General features: G+C 45.3%; 1 protein-coding gene across 2 annotated transcripts in view; it reads left to right on the top strand.

Moving 5' to 3' along the window:
- The window catches only part of PPP1R1A (protein phosphatase 1 regulatory inhibitor subunit 1A), a 263,501-nt gene that overhangs the window by 62,884 nt on the left and 183,090 nt on the right, over positions 1 to 17,527 (top strand). Inside the window, exon 1 of one of the 2 annotated variants that reach the window (XM_068265114.1) lies at positions 11,341 to 11,429. The exons of the other annotated variant lie outside the window; for it this stretch is intronic. Within the exon in view, the coding sequence (XP_068121215.1) occupies positions 11,382 to 11,429 (48 nt within the window). The 5' untranslated portion in view covers positions 11,341 to 11,381. Of the gene's footprint in view, positions 1 to 11,340; positions 11,430 to 17,527 lie in introns of those variants that run through there. 2 annotated transcript variants of the gene reach the window in all.

Here is a 17,527-nt window from a genome sequence, read left to right as displayed (position 1 = left end):
CAGTTTAACTGCCTTAGTGTGCCAGCCCGCTGCCCACCCCTTGCTTCCTGGTACCCTAGGCCATGGCCGTTTGTGGCCTTGCCTCAAATCCAGCTATGGTAGTATTAGCAAAACTCTGTTTCACTGACGCTAAACTTTCAGTGTGTTTGGGTCGAGGTTGATACCATTTATTGGCTAACTATGCAGGCAGGAAAGGGCAAGCTTTCAGATCTTCAGAGCTCATTCTTTAGATGTTCACATCTGAAGAAAAAATATTGAACTTTAAAAAGCTTGTACTTTCCTATTTGTGTAGTTAGCCAATAAATTCTATCTCCCTAAACGCAGCTGCTGCTATATTCATTGGCTAGCCTGGTACATTCCTCTGCTTCTATTAACCTTTCAGCGAGCCATTCTATGCCCTGACGTAAATCGGTGAGGTTTGCAGCCAGATAGCAGACACATTATTGAAAAAAAACTTTCAGGGGTTACTGGATCGCTTATATTCTTTACTATTTCCCAAACTTAGTGAATACATACTGCAAACATTGAAAGGACCCTGAATCAACTCACATGAAGCTAGTGGATACACATCAAACCTCCGAAAATAACTGTTGTGTACACGTATCCATAGATATGAGGGTGGGCCCTAGAGCCATGGCAAGGTCAATCATTTTCTGGGGTCCCTATGCTAGCCATGCATGTATGGTAACAAAGCCTATACAACCGATGAACACATTCACAATGGGGCACATATCCTTATAGACAAATGGGGAATAAACCGAGCCTAGGTTGTGCATTAGGCAGGAGATGCCAAACATAAGGGGGTGCAGTCAACAGAGGCATGGCAATAACCATAGCAAACATAGTGGTTGCCATGGAGCCCAGGGTCAGTAGGTGCCAAGTTAGTTCTTAACTTGTTCATTGTATCTTTCATTTTTTCTGTTTTAGTGCATTGTTGTGTTGAGGGTGATTAAACACCTTCATGAATCATGAGTTGTATTTATAGATGGTGTTGGTGATGGTGTTGATTGTACCTCACTATTCAGTCAAAACGATACAGCGCTCACCACACTATAACATCTAATTCTCCAGTTTGCTGCTTGCTGCTAAAGAGTAAGATCAAAAAGTTCTCCTCCAAGGTTTAGGTTAGATGCAGTAGCGCGTATGGTAGATCTTGCAGTTTAAGCCAGTGAATACGTATCCCTAAGGAAGCAGAATCAACCACATAGCGGGTAATCTTCCAAGTACAGTACACCCTTGTGTCACAAACACACTGTGCAGGATTGAACTACCACTGCATTCAGGATAGGGGTCACACGCCCCCCTTTAATTCCCTGCTCACCAAAAGGATTCTTGGAATAAGCGTATCACAAACACACTGCAATCCAGTTTCTAAAACAAAACATAAAAAGACTGCCTCTCATGGCATAAAATGTTCATTTAATGTGGCTCAATGCCCCATAAAAAGTACTGCGTACCAGATAAAAGAACAATAACAGCATATCTCACGTATCCTGTAGCTACCATCCGTCAGGTCTCCCCGCATCAGCGACAGTAACCTCTCTCTCGTATGTCCAGGAAGCGTGTGTGCTTCCTGGACATGCGTATCTACAGGTACTGTATTGAAATTGGAATGATATTTGTGATTGTACAAAACCTTTATAACAAATGTTAAAATGTAACTTTTACTAGTACAGTATATCTAATGTCAAAATCAAAGGATGTATAAAGTGCCATAAACGATGCAGGTAGTCATTAAATAGTAACATACATGCGGGCTGTGGCTACGAGTATGCATGAGTAAGGCCAAAGTCCACCATGTGGTCATCAAATAGTGACGTACATGTGGGCTGTGGCCACGAGTATGTATGAGAAGGGCCAAAGTCCACCAGGTGATCATCAAATAGTAACATTCATGTGGACTGTGGCTATGAGTATGCATGAGTAGGGCCAAAGTCCACTTGGACTACATTAAATGATCAGTGACTAATAACGCCACAAAAGTTTCCTACGCTTCACCCTGGATGGGGCTTCGTCAAGGGAGACCCCAGTGAAAGTGCTGAGTCCAAAAGTGCTGATTTCAAGGTGCTGAAGTTACAAAGTACTGAGACATAAAGCACAATACATAATATCAAACAAAGTAAATGCAATGGAGAACAGACATACGTTCTGGCAATATTTAGAGGTGTTATGTATATGACAGTCTTCAAGCGCGCTAAGATGGATTATGTTTTCACACTTTTGCTGGTTGTGGCCTGGCTTCTGAGCACTTCACATGCAGATTATAAACTTAAAGGGAACCAGAGATGAACGTTTCACACAAAATAAACATATCAGTCGATAGCTTGTAAAGAATAAATGCTCTACCTGATAATTTCGCAGCTCTGGTGTGCCTTTTTTAGTGTTTTTTATCCATTATTGCTCCGGGAAAAATCAAATTTGGCCACCGGCTCATATCCCTTCTGCTTCCGGGTTATGAGTTGTTCTGGATGTGCTGTCTAAGCTATATGAGACTAGGCTGCTATCTAGGCTATATGAGAAAGGCTGCTGCAGCCTTTCATCTGTGTGCTTTCATTTTGGTATGATGTGCAGCTGCCTGTAGGAAGTGTCTCTCATAGGAATGAAACTGCAGTCATCATCATTATGCAGAGTGCACACAGAGCACACAGATCATATTGCAGCCATACTTGTCTGTTTCAGAGATTCTCTCTCAGCAGCAGCAGCCCCTCCCATGTCATCACAGCTCTCAGTATGCAAAGCAGGAAATCTGAGCCAGGTGGTGGAAGGCTTGGGCTTGAAAAGACTCCACAGAAGAGTGACTCAGCTATAATGATTCCAGGTCAAACCTAGACTGAGCCAGTGGATTCTTATCACAGCTGCTAATAGACTAATTAAGCAGATAAGAATGAAACTAAAAGCAGGGTAGGTGTTTACTGTCATGTTCCCACTGATAAATGTAATAAAATACATGAGGGTGCTTCGTCTCTGGTTCTCTTTAACTGGTCTTTAGTACATATCTACCCTTATATGCTTAGGTCAGTTTTCTTTTAAAAGTTAAAAACATTGTTATTTTTATGAGACTGCTGTATGGGCTATTTTCTACATATGCCGTTCTGCTTCTATGCACTTTCTTTCTTTTTTCTTTTTTTTATTAATTAGATGTAAAACTGCTCAAGGGGAACCTAGGCAACAGCCAGTAGGAAACAACCTTGGGCTCGGTTTCCTACTGGGGACAGTTAGCGTGTCCAGGAAGAAAAGTTAGTAAATAGAGTTAAATGTGGGAGCCAGGAAAATAAAAAGTAAGGTTTTATTAATAGAATGGGATGGAATATGATGCTACTCTGTGCTCTGTTCTGTAAGGCAGGCGGCAGGGTAAGGGTGGGGAAGTCACAATTGGCAGATAAATGGCTGGTAAGTATAATGCATGAGCAGGGTGTACTTCATGTGATAAATCAAATTATTGACTGGGAATTGAATTACTGGTGGTTGGCTCATGTCAGCACTTGCAGGATGGATGGTTTATAGAAGAATTGGATTCTTAGTTTATTAAATACTGTAGTGTTGCAGGTAGAGAAGAAAATAGAATTACCTTTTATTGAGTATTAATGTATGTAAACAATACACCCCTCTTTTGTGCTGAAAGGAGGATTCAGGCTCAGATGTCATTTTGCAATGAATCTTGCTGAGTTCATTTAACAGATTTCCGACTGCCTTACTCAGGATTGCGGCGGGACAGCGTCTCTCTCGTTCCTTCACGACGCATATGTACATCATCTCGCGAGGAACTAGATTTGACGAGAGCTCACCTGAGCGTCACTGTACACAGCGGGCACCCGCGATCAGCCTGCCAGCTGCTGATCAGCGCTGGCAGGCTGTTTTTTTTTTGTAATTTAAATTTCAATATTATATAGCGCTGACATCTTGCGCAGCACTGTAGATAATTTAGTCTTGTCATTTAACTGTCCCTTGGAGGGGCTCACAATCTAATTTATCCCTACTATAAACATATGTCTCTATATATTTATAGTGTAGTGTATGCAACGTAGTCTAGGGCCAATTGAGGGGGGATAAAAAAAAGACTTCTTTTTGCAAAAAATGTTTTCTTTTTTAATTAATAAAAAAAATAGCAGTAATCAAATACCATCAAAAGAAAGCTCTATTTGAGAGAAGAAAAGGAGGTAAAATTCATTTGGGTGCTAAGCATTAGGGTGGTATACATCTCTGGGGCTCAAGAGGTTAAAATGCACAAAAAATTCAAAAACATCCAGCATTGAGCAACCTGTTGATCCTCTGCCTCTAACAACTTAAAGAGAACCCGAGGTGGGTCCTAAGAATGCTATCAGCACACAGAGGCTGGGTCTGCATATAATGCCAAGCCTCTGTTGCTATACTGTTTCCCCCCAGGCCCCCCCTGCGCTCTGCTATGCCCCCATAAATCAAACGCCACGCTAGCGACACACAGCGTGTCGCAGCCGGCTGTTTACCTTTTGCAGTGTCAGTCTCGCCGCTCCCCCGCCTCCTCTATGTCGCTGCTCCCTGCCTGCGTCCCTTCCCTCCCCGCTGATTGGAGGGAAGGGATGCAGGCAGGGAGCGGCGATATGGAGGAGGCGGGGGAGCGGCGAGACTGACTCTGCAAAAGGTAAACAGCTGACTGCGACATGCTGTGTGTCGATAGCGTGGCGTTTGATTTATGGGGGCATAGCAGAGCGCAAGGGGGGCCTGGGGGGAAACAGTATAGCAACAGAGGCTGGGCATTATATGCAGACCCAGTTTCTGTGTGCTGATAGTATTCTTAGAACCCACCTCGGGTTCTCTTTAAGCCATAGACCCTGAACAAGCATGCAGCAGATCAGGGGTTCCTGACATTTTTGTCAGATCTGACAAGATTAGCCACATGCTTGTTTCTGCTGTGAAGTAGACACTACTGCAGCCAAATAGATCAGCATGGCTGCCAGGCTACTGGTATTGTTTAAAAGGAAAATGCTACCAAGGCGTGTGTGTGTGCTAAGGCATGGGTAGTGTGTGTGTGTGTGTGTGTGTGTGTGTGTGTGTGTGCGCTTAGGCATGGGTTGTGTGTGTGTGTGTGTGTGTGTGTGTGTGTGTGTGTGTGTGTGTGTGTGTGTGTGTGTGTGTGTGTGTGTGTGTGTGTGTGTGTGTGTGTGTGTGTGTGTGGTGGGAGCGCAATTTTACACAGGCATACTTTTAACAGTTGTTTTCAACTAACTGATCACTGAAGGAAAATCAGTTAAAATAATCAATTTCCCAAAAGGTGGCTTATGGATTGGCTCAGGTTTACAAGCACGAAGGCCAGTTTCTGAGGGAGAAGACAACTTACCTGTTTTTAAGGGGAAACTAGAGGCGCCAGAGAAAACTAATGCAAATGTAACAACGTGAAGCAGATAGTGACTTTGGCAAAACAATAATTAATATTAACAAGACTCTCCAGCCTGTCCAAATTCCCTTTGCCAGACTGAGATTGTTTAAAGGATACCCGAAGTGACATGTGACATGATGAGATAGACATGTGTATGTACAGTGCCTAGCACACAAATAACTATGCTGTGTTCCTTTTTTTTCTTTCTCTTACTGAAAGAGTTAAATATCAGGTATGTAAGTGGCTGACTCAGTCCTGACTCAGACAGGAAGTGACTACAATGTGACCCTCACTGCACCACAAGGTAGTTGTTTCTAAACCGTGTAGTTAAATGGTTTGAACTTCCAATGATTCCTAGAGGATCCAGATATTTCTTCAGAGATCCCCAAGTATCTCCAAGGAAGATAGCAATAGGCTGGTTTCACACTGGGACATTGCATTGTGTTGCATTATAGCGTACATAAAAAGCGACCAAAAACAACATTTGTAACACGCAAAGAAGCAACTGAACACTGTGCACTATGCACCTTCATTGCATCTGATGAGGTGTGAACTTTTTCATAGACAATCTCGCACTGCAATACATTTCGCAAAACAGTGTCCATTATAATGCAACATATTAGTGTAAAAGTACCTTTAGGGATACCGTAAACTTGGACTAGATTCATTAAAATTGTCTGTTATTAAGATATGCCTCTGACACAGGAGAGCAGGGTTCAGATGTCGACTAGTCCTATTAACCACTTGCCGACCGCGCACTCATACCGCGCGTCGGCAAAGTGGCAGCTGCAGGACCAGTGACGCACATCTGCGTCGCCAGCTGCAGGCTAATTAATCAGGAAACAGCCGCTCGCCCGAGCGGCTGCTTCCTGTCAATTCACGGCGGGGGGCTCCGTGAATAGCCTGCGGGCCGCCGATCGCGGCTCGCAGGCTAAATGTAAACACAAGCGGAAATAATCTGCATTGTTTACATTTGTACAACGTTGCTAACAGTAGCAGCGTTGTACTAGATCAGCGATCCCGGCCAATCAGCGGCCGGGGATCGCTGTCACATGACAGGCAGGAGCCTGTTAGAGGCTGCACAGGACAGATCCGTTCCTGTGCAGCCTCCAATCTCCAAGGCAGGGAGGGAGGAGAGGGAGAGGGGGAATCCTGCGGTGGAGGGGGCTTTGAGGTGCCCCCCCCCCCCGCCAGCCACACGCAGGCAGGAGCGATCAGACCCCCCCAGCACATCATCCCGCTAGTGGGGAAAAAAGGGGGCGATCTGGTCGCTCTGCCTGGTATTTGATCTGTGCTGGGGGCTGTAGAGCCCACCCAGCACAGATCAGCAAAATTAGCGCTGGTCCTTAAGGGGGGGGGGGGGTAAAGGCTGGGTCATCAAGTGGTTAAATAAGCCAGCACCTATTCAGTAAGAAGACATTAAGCAAGACTGCCTAACACTGCTACTGCCTACTGAGTGTGCACCTAGTGGCTGTAACTTTGGCGCTTTGAGTCCATTAAGAGAAAAGCGCAATATAAATGTTAATTGTCTTGTCTTGTCTCCCCTGGATCAATTGGATTTTAGTCAGAGTTGCTGAGAGGTTTGTTAATTAGTGGCAGTTTTGTTAAATCTCAGACACTGTAATTATAATAAAAAAATCCCATTGTGGATACCTGCATGAGACTGCAAACACACTGCTGCTAAATTTTAAAAACCACTACTGTGTTTCAATATGACTCAGGTGATGACAGCCATCTTCGACCTCTTACTTAAGACATTTATAATGAAGAAATGGTTCGTGTTTAGTAGACACACTTGCAGATCTCTGGAGATTCCATAATCAGTCATGACCATACAGTTCTCATCTAGGGCAAGAGTCATTTTTACTCTGGACACAGCTACTCATTTGATGTCAAAGTACAATACATCTTTAATGACATCATTGAGGCCCGAGTGTGTGGTGATGTCATACAAGCAGATGTGTTTTATCCATTAGCAGCCATAGCATAGGGACAGTTATGATTTCAGCTGTGTGTGGAGGACTTGGATCATCCTTAGTTCTCAGTGCGGTTTGCCTCTTAAAGGTGCATCTGCTAACCTTGTTCTAAAGCCGTGCATGGTGTTGATGTAACAGTTTGATGCAAATATACGCGGTGCGGGCAGGAATAACGTACATTTGCAGATCATTCTAAATAGCTGAGAACGGAAATACATTTGCGCTAGTACTGCTCTGATTTAATGACTTGATGTGTTGGTTGAATGAATGAGTCACCAGCAGGCACAGATGGATTATGTTACCTACTGACGTCATGCCTTACTAGTGTTGATCCCATTTCAGAGAACCCGTCTTATAGGAAATGTGAGCTTTGAGCATGACTGACCTGCTCTTCTTTGCGCATTGTTTCTCTGAACCATGGGGAAGACACACAGCAAAGGTCCTTTGTGCAAGTGCAGCAAGCAAGTAGCTGGCATATATGAGATCTTGTCAGTTTCCACCGAAATCCCCAGCTATAAATAATCCTTTGTATACACTGTCAGCCATACTGCTCCAAATGGCCTTTCCCCTGTTACACAATGACCTGCTCTCACTTAGCCTTACCATTCCCCGCTTGCTGCAACTAGAGCTGAATTAATTCATTTTAAATGCATTTTTGACATCAATTATGTATAGAGAATATGAAACGCATCAGTTTTATTTACAGATTACTGTATGCAGCAGAGACTGAACAGCCAGATCATTCTGTGCAAGAAGCAGCGCATACATGCAAAAAGGGCATCGGGAAAAAAGGGCCCCTGGTGTAAACGTTAATCTGAAATATCGTTTATAAAACAATTATATTTTAGTATTTCGTTTACAATAATGTTTTACAAATTCAAATCATTAAATAATGTCTATGAAATGTCTATGAAATTGGTAAAACACTATTCTCTGTAATTATAGACGGAAAATTACAATAACGTTTGTATATTCACAATGATGATTATAATTATTATGATTTAAAACGGATTTTACATAAACGATGTTTAAGTACTGTTTGTTGTTTATTTATTTTTTATGACCAAAAACATATCTTTACATTTTATACTACTATAAAGTTTCTAAACAATATTTTGTAACAATTTTTATTATAAAATTGATAAACATTTAAAAAGTCATTTAGTACAGATTAAAACTTAATTCACATATTTCAAAAAATCAAATCATAAAAAATATAAGTACGTTCGTAATAACTGTAGTAAAACATTAGTAAATATTACTAACATTTTACTACAACTAAGCCTAACCATACTGTCACACAGAACTCCCTCTCTACCTATCCCTAACCCTTACACCCACCTGGTGGTGCCTAACCCTAAGATTCCCTGGTGGTGCCTAACCCTAAGATCCCCCTGGTAGTGCCTAACCCTAAGACCCCCCTGGTGGTGCCTAACACTAAGACCCCCCTGGTGGTGCCCAACCCTAAGATCCCCCTGTTGGTGCCTAACCCTAAGACCCCCCTGGTGGTGCTTAACCCTAAGAACCCCATGGCAGTGCCTAACCCTAAATCTCCCCTGGTGGTGCCTAACCCTAAGACCCCCCTGGTGCCTAACCCTAAGACCCCCCCAGTGGTGCCTAATCCTAACCTTGACAGTGTTACCTTAAATCCATTCACCGTTTTGCAGTTAAATAAAGTCTGCAGTTTGGCTTATGTAGGGCGCTATTGATAAATAACATAGTTACATAGTTATTTTGGTTGAAAAAAGACATACGTCCATCGAGTTCAACCAGTACAAAGTACAACTCTAGCCCGTCCCCCACATACCCCTGTTGATCCAGAGGAAGGCGAAAAAAAACCCACAAGGCATGGTTAAATTAGCCCCAAAAGGGAAAAATTCTTCCTGACTCCAGATGGCAATCAGATAAAATCCCTGGATCAACATCATTAGGCATAACCTAGTAATTGTAGCCATGGATGTCTTTCAACGCAAGGAAAGCATCGAAGCCCCCTTTAAATGCAGGTATAGAGTTTGCCATAACGACTTCCTGTGGCAATGCATTCCACATCCTAATCACTCTTACTGTAAAGAACCCTTTCCTAAATAAATGGCTAAAACGTTTTTCCTCCATGCGCATCTCATGTCCTCTAGTCCTTTGAGAAGGCCTAGGGACAAAAAGCTCATCCGCCAAGCTATTATATTGCCCTCTGATGTATTTATACATGTTAATTAGATCTCCTCTAAGGCGTCTTTTCTCTAGACTAAATAAACCCAGTTTATCTAACCTTTCTTGGTAAGCGAGACCTTCCATCCCACGTATCAATTTTGTAGCTCGTCTCTGCACCTGCTCTAAAACTGCAATATCTTTTTTGTAATGTGGTGCCCAGAACTGAATTCCATATTCCAGATGAGGCCTTACTAGAGAGTTAAACAGGGGCAAAATTATTAAATTTTGTTCGCTTTAACATAACATTTATGTTAGTTAGATGGTTAGGGTTAGGCACCACCAGGGGGGTGGTTAGGGTTAGGCACCACCAGGGGGTGGTTAGGGTTAGGCACCACCAGCGGGGTGGTTAGGGTTAGGCACCACCAGGGGGGTCTTAGGGTTAGGCACCACCAGGGGGGTGGTTAGGGTTAGGCACCACTAGGGGGGGTTTAGGGGTTAGGGATAGGTACAAAGAGGGTTCTGTGTGTTAATGCGAAATAACAATAAGGCTTTAACATTAAATAACAATAAGACTTTAACTTTAAATAGCGATAAGCGGCAAACGGATTAGCGGCAACACCGTGTGCCATTATTTGCAGGCACCATTTTCAGATGGATCCACCTCATGCGCCCAAATTTCCTGCTTCCAGAAGCAGCAAGTCAGACAATGTGGATAATGAAGTCTTTTTCTAGATCCCAAGACTGGGTGACCCCCAACGAGAAGTTATTCTCTTAATTAATTGTTTTTGCTTGCTCTGTGCTATTACTAGATGTAGCCGTAGCTGCAATGTCACTATCTCTATGGTTCTGGTTTAGTGGAAATGAGCAATGTAGAGACACTAGATTTTTTAGCCTGATTGTCTAAGATCATCTCGGACAAACATCTGACATCTGGTGTTAAAACTAACTAATCAAACAATCTGCACAAGGATTCAAATTAAGCGCCTCTGTCACAGAGGCGCTTAATTTGAATTCAAATTAAGCGCCTCTGTCACAGAGGCACTTAATTTGAATCCTTGTGCAGATTGTTTGATACTCCTCCCTATATTGCCTGATGAAGCGGGGTTGAACCCGCGAAACGCGTTGCATTTCTTTTTGGAGTTCCTAATAAATGTGTTTGACTGTCTGAATCGCAGTCGTTGTCGTATCTGCTTGAGGGAGGTAAGACCACCACTTCCTCCTTCAATTTTGCCATTTAAGTTGGTTTTTAAGCTCATTTAATCTAATCTTATACTTTTGGCGCCTCTGTTCATTGTATACAATTTTGAGTCCACCCTTGGTGGAGGGTTGCTACCCTTTCTTCCTGTCTACAGAGAGCGACTTCTTAATCCTGAGTGGGGTCAGGACAATCTCCCCACCTGCCTTTACAGTGGTTGCCTGCTGGTGACCCTGACTTGTGAGTATCTAGCAATACAAACTTATTGCCACCTTGTCCAGTACGAATTACACTATTGGGGCTCTTGGTGTTCCCTGTTTTTACCATTGATCTCTTTGCTTGACAGTTATTAAGCCTTAAAGTGAACCTAAAGTGAACAAAACAAACAAAATACCTTAGTAGAATGAAGCCTCTGTATAGTCCAGTCTTCCGGGATCCTCCTGGTGTTCACTGTTTCTGAGCTGAACATATCTCTGGGAGATACCTCTGGTTATCTATAACTGGTGTTTTTTTTTTTTTTTTTTTTTTGGGGGGGGGGGGGGGGGGGGGAGGACAAAGGTATTTTCTTGTGAGGGCCCTGAAAACCAAAAATTTTCTATTGTGCCCCATGTTTTCTAGCTACGTGCCTGAGAGTCCATCTGACATTTTTGTATACATCTTTTCCAGGGGGTGCTTTTGTAAAGAATATAGGAAATATTGAGAATCCATCATGAGCACATGTACTAGTCCAAAACCTGTGAGATTCTTACTGCATACTGTAAGTGACTGCAACATCAAAGACGATGCATAGTGCATTTTACTATGGGACTAATGTGTGTGGTCCTTTCAGGGAAACTTGTGTCAAATATGTGCTTGAAGTCTTGGTTCACCCACCCAGATTTTTCATTGCCATCAAAGATGAAAAAAGAACTATGCCATTGCTCACACAATTTTCATATTTGATGCAGCTGTATCAGAAAAAGTCCCTTTGGAAAAGCCAGTCACATGACCCAGAGATCTGTGTTTAAAGGGTAGAGCTGTCACCAGAGTGGGAGCTTCTTTCTCTGCGGAGAGCCATCAACTGATCAAGTCAGAGAACACTGTAGTAAATTAAGCAGCCACGGATTACTGGTAATTACTGGAGTTTGGAATATAGACCAGGTAATGGTTGACACTGGAGAAACTTCTAGTACTTTATTAGCTAAATAATACACTTAACAATACTAACAACAGATGTGATGCCCATCTAAAAAGGATACATATTGTCATTTGGAAAGTTAAGAATAAGTTAAGAATCTTTTATTTTTTGGGCAAGCAGTTTTATATAGTACAGTGCATTGTGAGTAAAGTTTCAAAATGTGTTGGCCAGGGCTGTTTCTAGGCACAGGCTGTTCAGGCAACTGCATGAAGTGTACAGGGGGCATACTGCATCTTCTGTGTTCATGAAATACTTTCTCAGGGCTCTTTCACATTAGACAAAGCGTGCAGGAGCCATTCTCCTGCACACGATGAATGGCCTGCGGCGTGTCATCGGGATGCTGCGCTACGACACAATCAGCGGCGGTAGCTATTATTCACCCAACAGAAAAACGCCGCCTCTTGACGGTTCAACGCTCCTGGGTGCGTTGAACTGCCACGCACCAAAACGCAGCGTTGGGTGTGAAAGGTAAAATGAAAGTCTATGGACTCTCATTTTACCCTGGTTAACGCAAACTTTGGACTTTGCGTTAAAATGCAGGAAAAGGGCTCTAGTGTCAAAGAGCCTAGTGTTGGGCGAACATCTAGATGTTCGGGTTCGGGCCGAACAGGCCGAACATGGCCGCGATGTTCGGGTGTTCGACCCGAACTCCGAACATAATGGAAGTCAATGGGGACCCGAACTTTTGTGCTTTGTAAAGCCTCCTTATATGCTACATACCCCAAATTTACAGGGTATGTGCACCTTGGGAGTGGGTACAAGAGGAAAAAAAAATTTAGCAAAAAGAGCTTATAGTTTTTGAGAAAATCGATTTTAAAGTTTCAAAGGGAAAACTGTCTTTTAAATGCGGGAAATGTCTGTTTTCTTTGCACAGGTAACATGCTTTTTGTCGGCATGCAGTCATAAATGTAATACATATAAGAGGTTCCAGGAAAAGGGACCGGTAATGCTAACCCAGCAGCAGCACACGTGATGGAACAGGAGGAGGGTGGCGCAGGAGGAGAAGGCCACGCTTTGAGACACAACAACCCAGGCCTTGCATGAGGACAAGAAGCGTGCGGATAGCATGCTTTGTACCACCATGCAGTCATAAATGTAATAAAGATAAGTGGTTCAATAAACAGGGACCACGCGGCAACGCTAACCCAGCAGCAGCACACGTGATGGAACAGGAGGAGGCGCAGGAGGAGAAGGCCACGCTTTGTGAGACACAACAACCCAGGCCTTGCATGAGGACAAAAAGCGTGCGGATAGCATGCTTTGTACCGCCATGTAGTCATAAATGTAATAAAGATAAGAGGTTCAATAAACAGGGACCACGCGGCAACGCTAACCCAGCAGCAGCAGCAGCAGCAGCACACGTGATGGAACAGGAGGAGGCGCAGGAGGAGAAGGCCACGCTTTGTGAGACACAACAACCCAGGCCTTGCATGAGGACAAAAAGCGTGCGGATAGCATGCTTTGTACCGCCATGTAGTCATAAATGTAATAAAGATAAGAGGTTCCATAAACAGGGACCACGCGGCAACGGTAACCCAGCAGCAGCAGCAGCACACGTGATGGAACAGGAGGAGGCGCAGGAGGAGAAGGCCACGCTTTGTGAGACACAACAACCCAGGCCTTGCATGAGGACAAAAAGCGTGCGGATATAGCAGCAATGCTTTTTGCCGCCATGCAGTCATAAATGTAATACAGATGAGAGGTTCAATAAACAGGGACCGGAAACGCTAAACCATCCCAGATGTTCATCGGTCATGTTACTTGGTTGGGGTCCAGGAGTGTTGCGTAGTCGTTTCCAATCCAGGATTGATTCATTTTAATTTGAGTCAGACGGTCTGCATTTTCTGTGGAGAGGCGGATACGCCGATCTGTGATGATGCCTCCGGCAGCACTGAAACAGCGTTCCGACATAACGCTGGCTGCCGGGCAAGCCAGCACCTCTATTGCGTACATTGCCAGTTCGTGCCAGGTGTCTAGCTTCATGCCCGGTTTCAGGTCCAGCGGTGCCAGCCACAAATCCGTCTGTTCCTTTATTCCCCTCCAAATTTCCTCCCCTGTGTGCTGCTTATCCCCAAGGAAGATCAGCTTCAGCAACGCTTGCTGACGCATCCCAACAGCTGTGCTGCACTGCTTCCACGATCCTACTGCTGCTGGTGCTGGGTTAGCATTTCCGGATGAGGTACAGCTTTGAGATGCGTTGGAGGAGAAGGAGTCAGAGAGGTAGGTGCTGCTGTTGTTATCCAGCTGTTTGCGGCGTGGGCAACACCCGCGCCGTAGCAGGTGAGGAATCGCTGCCAGGCTCCACAAGGTTCACCCAGTGCGCGGTAAGGGAGATGTATCGACCCTGGCCGAACGCACTCGTCCAGGTGTCAGTGGTGAGGTGAACCTTGCAGGCAACGGCATTCTTCAAGCTTCGGGTTATTTAGCTGACCACGTGCTCATGCAACTCAGGCACTGCAGAGCGCGCAAAGTGGTAGCGGCTGGGAACCACGTAACGTGGGATGGCCACTGACATCATGCCCTTGAAGCTGTTTGTCTCCACCACTCGATATGGCAGCATTTCGCAGGCCAGAAGCTTGGCTATGCTGGCTGGCTGTTACTGCCACGGCCCGGGGGTCATTTGCTGGCAATTTCCTCTTGTGCTCAAACATCTCAGAAACAGACAACTCAACCGTAGCGCTGCACACCGAAGGGCTGTTGGTTGTTGTGTTTGATGAACACTGGGAGACCTCAAGAGCACTAGTCCGGAAAGTGACAGTGTCAGCATCGTCTGATGTTTGTGAATGTTGTGAACCACGCAATGGCTGGGCTACTGCTGCTGCTGAGGCGGGTCTGGTGGTGAGTCTGGTGAACCCAAGGGAGGCAGTGTTGCTGGTGGTACCCTGTCCTGCCGCGTTTGCCCACAGAGTGGGATGTTTGGATAGAATGTGGCGGCTCATGCTGGTGGTGGAGAGGTTGTTAATACTTTTCCCCCTGCTCAGGCGGGTCTTGCACACCTTGCAAATCGCCATGGTAACATCCTCAGTGCAGTCTTCAAAGAAAGCCCAGACTTTAACTGGCTGAGGACTCGGACCTCGTGCGTGATGTGCTGGTGCTGCTTAACCCACTGCTGGACGCTTGAGAGGTCATCCAAGTAATTATCTGGTCCTGTTCTTTTGGATCTGTGAGGGTTGTTGTCCTGGACAACATGGGCAGTATTGAGTGGGTTTTCTTGGGTGCTCCCCTGTGGCCTGTACGTGAACCGTCAGGGGAAACACCTCTTCCCTTGCCCCTCCCTCTTTCACCGGATTTCTTCCTCATTTCACTTATCCTTAAAGTACACGCTGACTGGCAGCAGTACAGTGGCAGTACAGAAATGCTATACAGTGGTGGGTGAGCGGTGTACCACTATTGTCAGCAGTGACACAGAGCACAATGCTATACAGTGGCGGGTGAGCGGTGTACTACTGTTCCCAGCAGACACAGAGTGGAAGTAAACACAATGCTATATAGTGTGGCTGAGCCGTGTACACAGAGTGGCATTAAACACAATGCTATATAGTCTGCTATATAGTCACCCCGAACAGGGTGATGTTCTGCAGAACCCGAACAGTGGCAAACACTGTTCGCCCAACACTACTGGGAGGGAACGCAGATTTTAGTACCTAAACACACGATACAACATGTTTTCCGGGGTCGGACTCTGAGGCACATACAGATGGTCCCGATCATCATCCTCATCATACAACTCTTCTCCTGAGTCTGACCCACCCACCACCTCTGCCACCCCAACATCCCCAGACACAGACCCCTCATCGTCCTCAACATTAACTTGGGATGCTGGCCTGAGCCAGACCTCCTCCTCCACATCAGGCCCCATCATCTCCTCAATGGCAGCCCTCATTAATCGCTCTGGCGACGGACTGATGGACACAACGTTCTCCTCCGGGGAGGGCTGCTGCTGACCACTGGCTGCTGGGGTGGATGTTATAGCTTGCGTGGGGCGTTGGCTGTTGCTGTTGTTGGGAGTGCTGCTCACAGCGGAGGTCTCTGGGGAACTCATGTTGAGCTCATATAGTGGTTGACGGTGAGTGGAGTATTACTGATCCCAGCAATATACACACTGACTGGCAGAGTACGCAATGCTATATAGTGTGGCTGAGCGGTGTACACAGAGTGGCAGTAAACACAATGCTATATAGTCTGGCTGAGCGAGCGGTGTACTACTGTTCCCAGCAGAATCAGAGTGGCAGTAAACAATGGTATATAGTCTGGCTGAGCGGTGTACATAGAGTGTCAGTAAACAATGGTATATAGTCTGGCTGAGCGAGCGGTGTACTACTGTTCCCAGCAGAATCAGAGTGGCAGTAAACAATGGTATATAGTCTGGCTGAGCGGTGTACACAGAGTGTCAGTAAACAATGGTATATAGTGTGGCTGAGTGGTGTACACAGAGTGTCAGTAAACAATGGTATATAGTCTGGCTGAGCGGTGTACACAGAGTGGCAGTAAACACAATGCTATATACTCTGGCTGAGCGAGCGGTGTACTACTGTTCCCAGCAGACACAGAACAGTAAACAGAATGCTATATAGTGTGGCTGAGCGAGCGGTGTACCACTATTCCCAGCAGACACAGAACAGTGAACAGAATGCTATATAGTGTGGCTGAGCGAGCGGTGTACCACTATTCCCAGCAGACACAGAACAGTAAACAGAATGCTATATAGTGTGGCTGAGCGAGCGGTGTACCACTATTCCAAGCAGACACAGAACAGTGAACAGAATGCTATATAGTGTGGCTGAGCGAGCGGTGTACCACTATTCCCAGCAGACACAGAGTGGCAGTAAACAGAATGCTATATAGTGTGGCTGAGCGAGGTACACAGAGTGGCAGTAAACAGAATGCTATATAGTGTGGCTGAGCGAGCGGTGTACCACTATTCCCAGCAGACACAGAACAGTGAACAGAATGCTATATAGTGTGGCTGAGCGAGCGGTGTACCACTATTCCCAGCAGACACAGAACAGTGAACAGAATGCTATATAGTGTGGATGAGCGAGCGGTGTACCACTATTCCCAGCAGACACAGAACAGTAAACAGAATGCTATATAGTGTGGCTGAGCGAGCGGTGTACCACTATTCCCAGCAGACACAGAACAGTGAACAGAATGCTATATAGTGTGGCTGAGCGAGCGGTGTACCACTATTCCCAGCAGACACAGAACAGTGAACAGAATGCTATATAGTGTGGCTGAGCGAGCGGTGTACTACTGTTCCCAGCAGACACAGAACAGTACACAGAATGCTATATAGTGTGGCTGAACGAGCGGTGTACTACTGTTCCCAGCAGACACAGAACAGTACACAGAATGCTATATAGTGTGGCTGAACGAGCGGTGTACCACTATTCCAAGCAGACACAGAACAGTGAACAGAATGCTATATAGTGTGGCTGAGCGAGCGGTGTACCACTATTCCCAGCAGACACAGAGTGGCAGTAAACAGAATGCTATATAGTGTGGCTGAGCGAGGTACACAGAGTGGCAGTAAACAGAATGCTATATAGTGTGGCTGTGCAAGCGGTGTACTACTATTCCCAGCAGACACAGAGTGGCAGTAAACAGAATGCTATATAGTGTGGCTGAGCGAGGTACACAGAGTGGCAGTAAACAGAATGCTGAGCGAGCGGTGTACT

This window comes from Hyperolius riggenbachi, chromosome 2 (assembly GCF_040937935.1).
Source record: "Hyperolius riggenbachi isolate aHypRig1 chromosome 2, aHypRig1.pri, whole genome shotgun sequence".
In the NCBI taxonomy this organism is placed as follows: domain Eukaryota; kingdom Metazoa; phylum Chordata; class Amphibia; order Anura; family Hyperoliidae; genus Hyperolius; species Hyperolius riggenbachi.
Note: the sequence above shows the minus strand (reverse complement) of the source record. Positions and strands in the feature narration are given on the sequence as shown.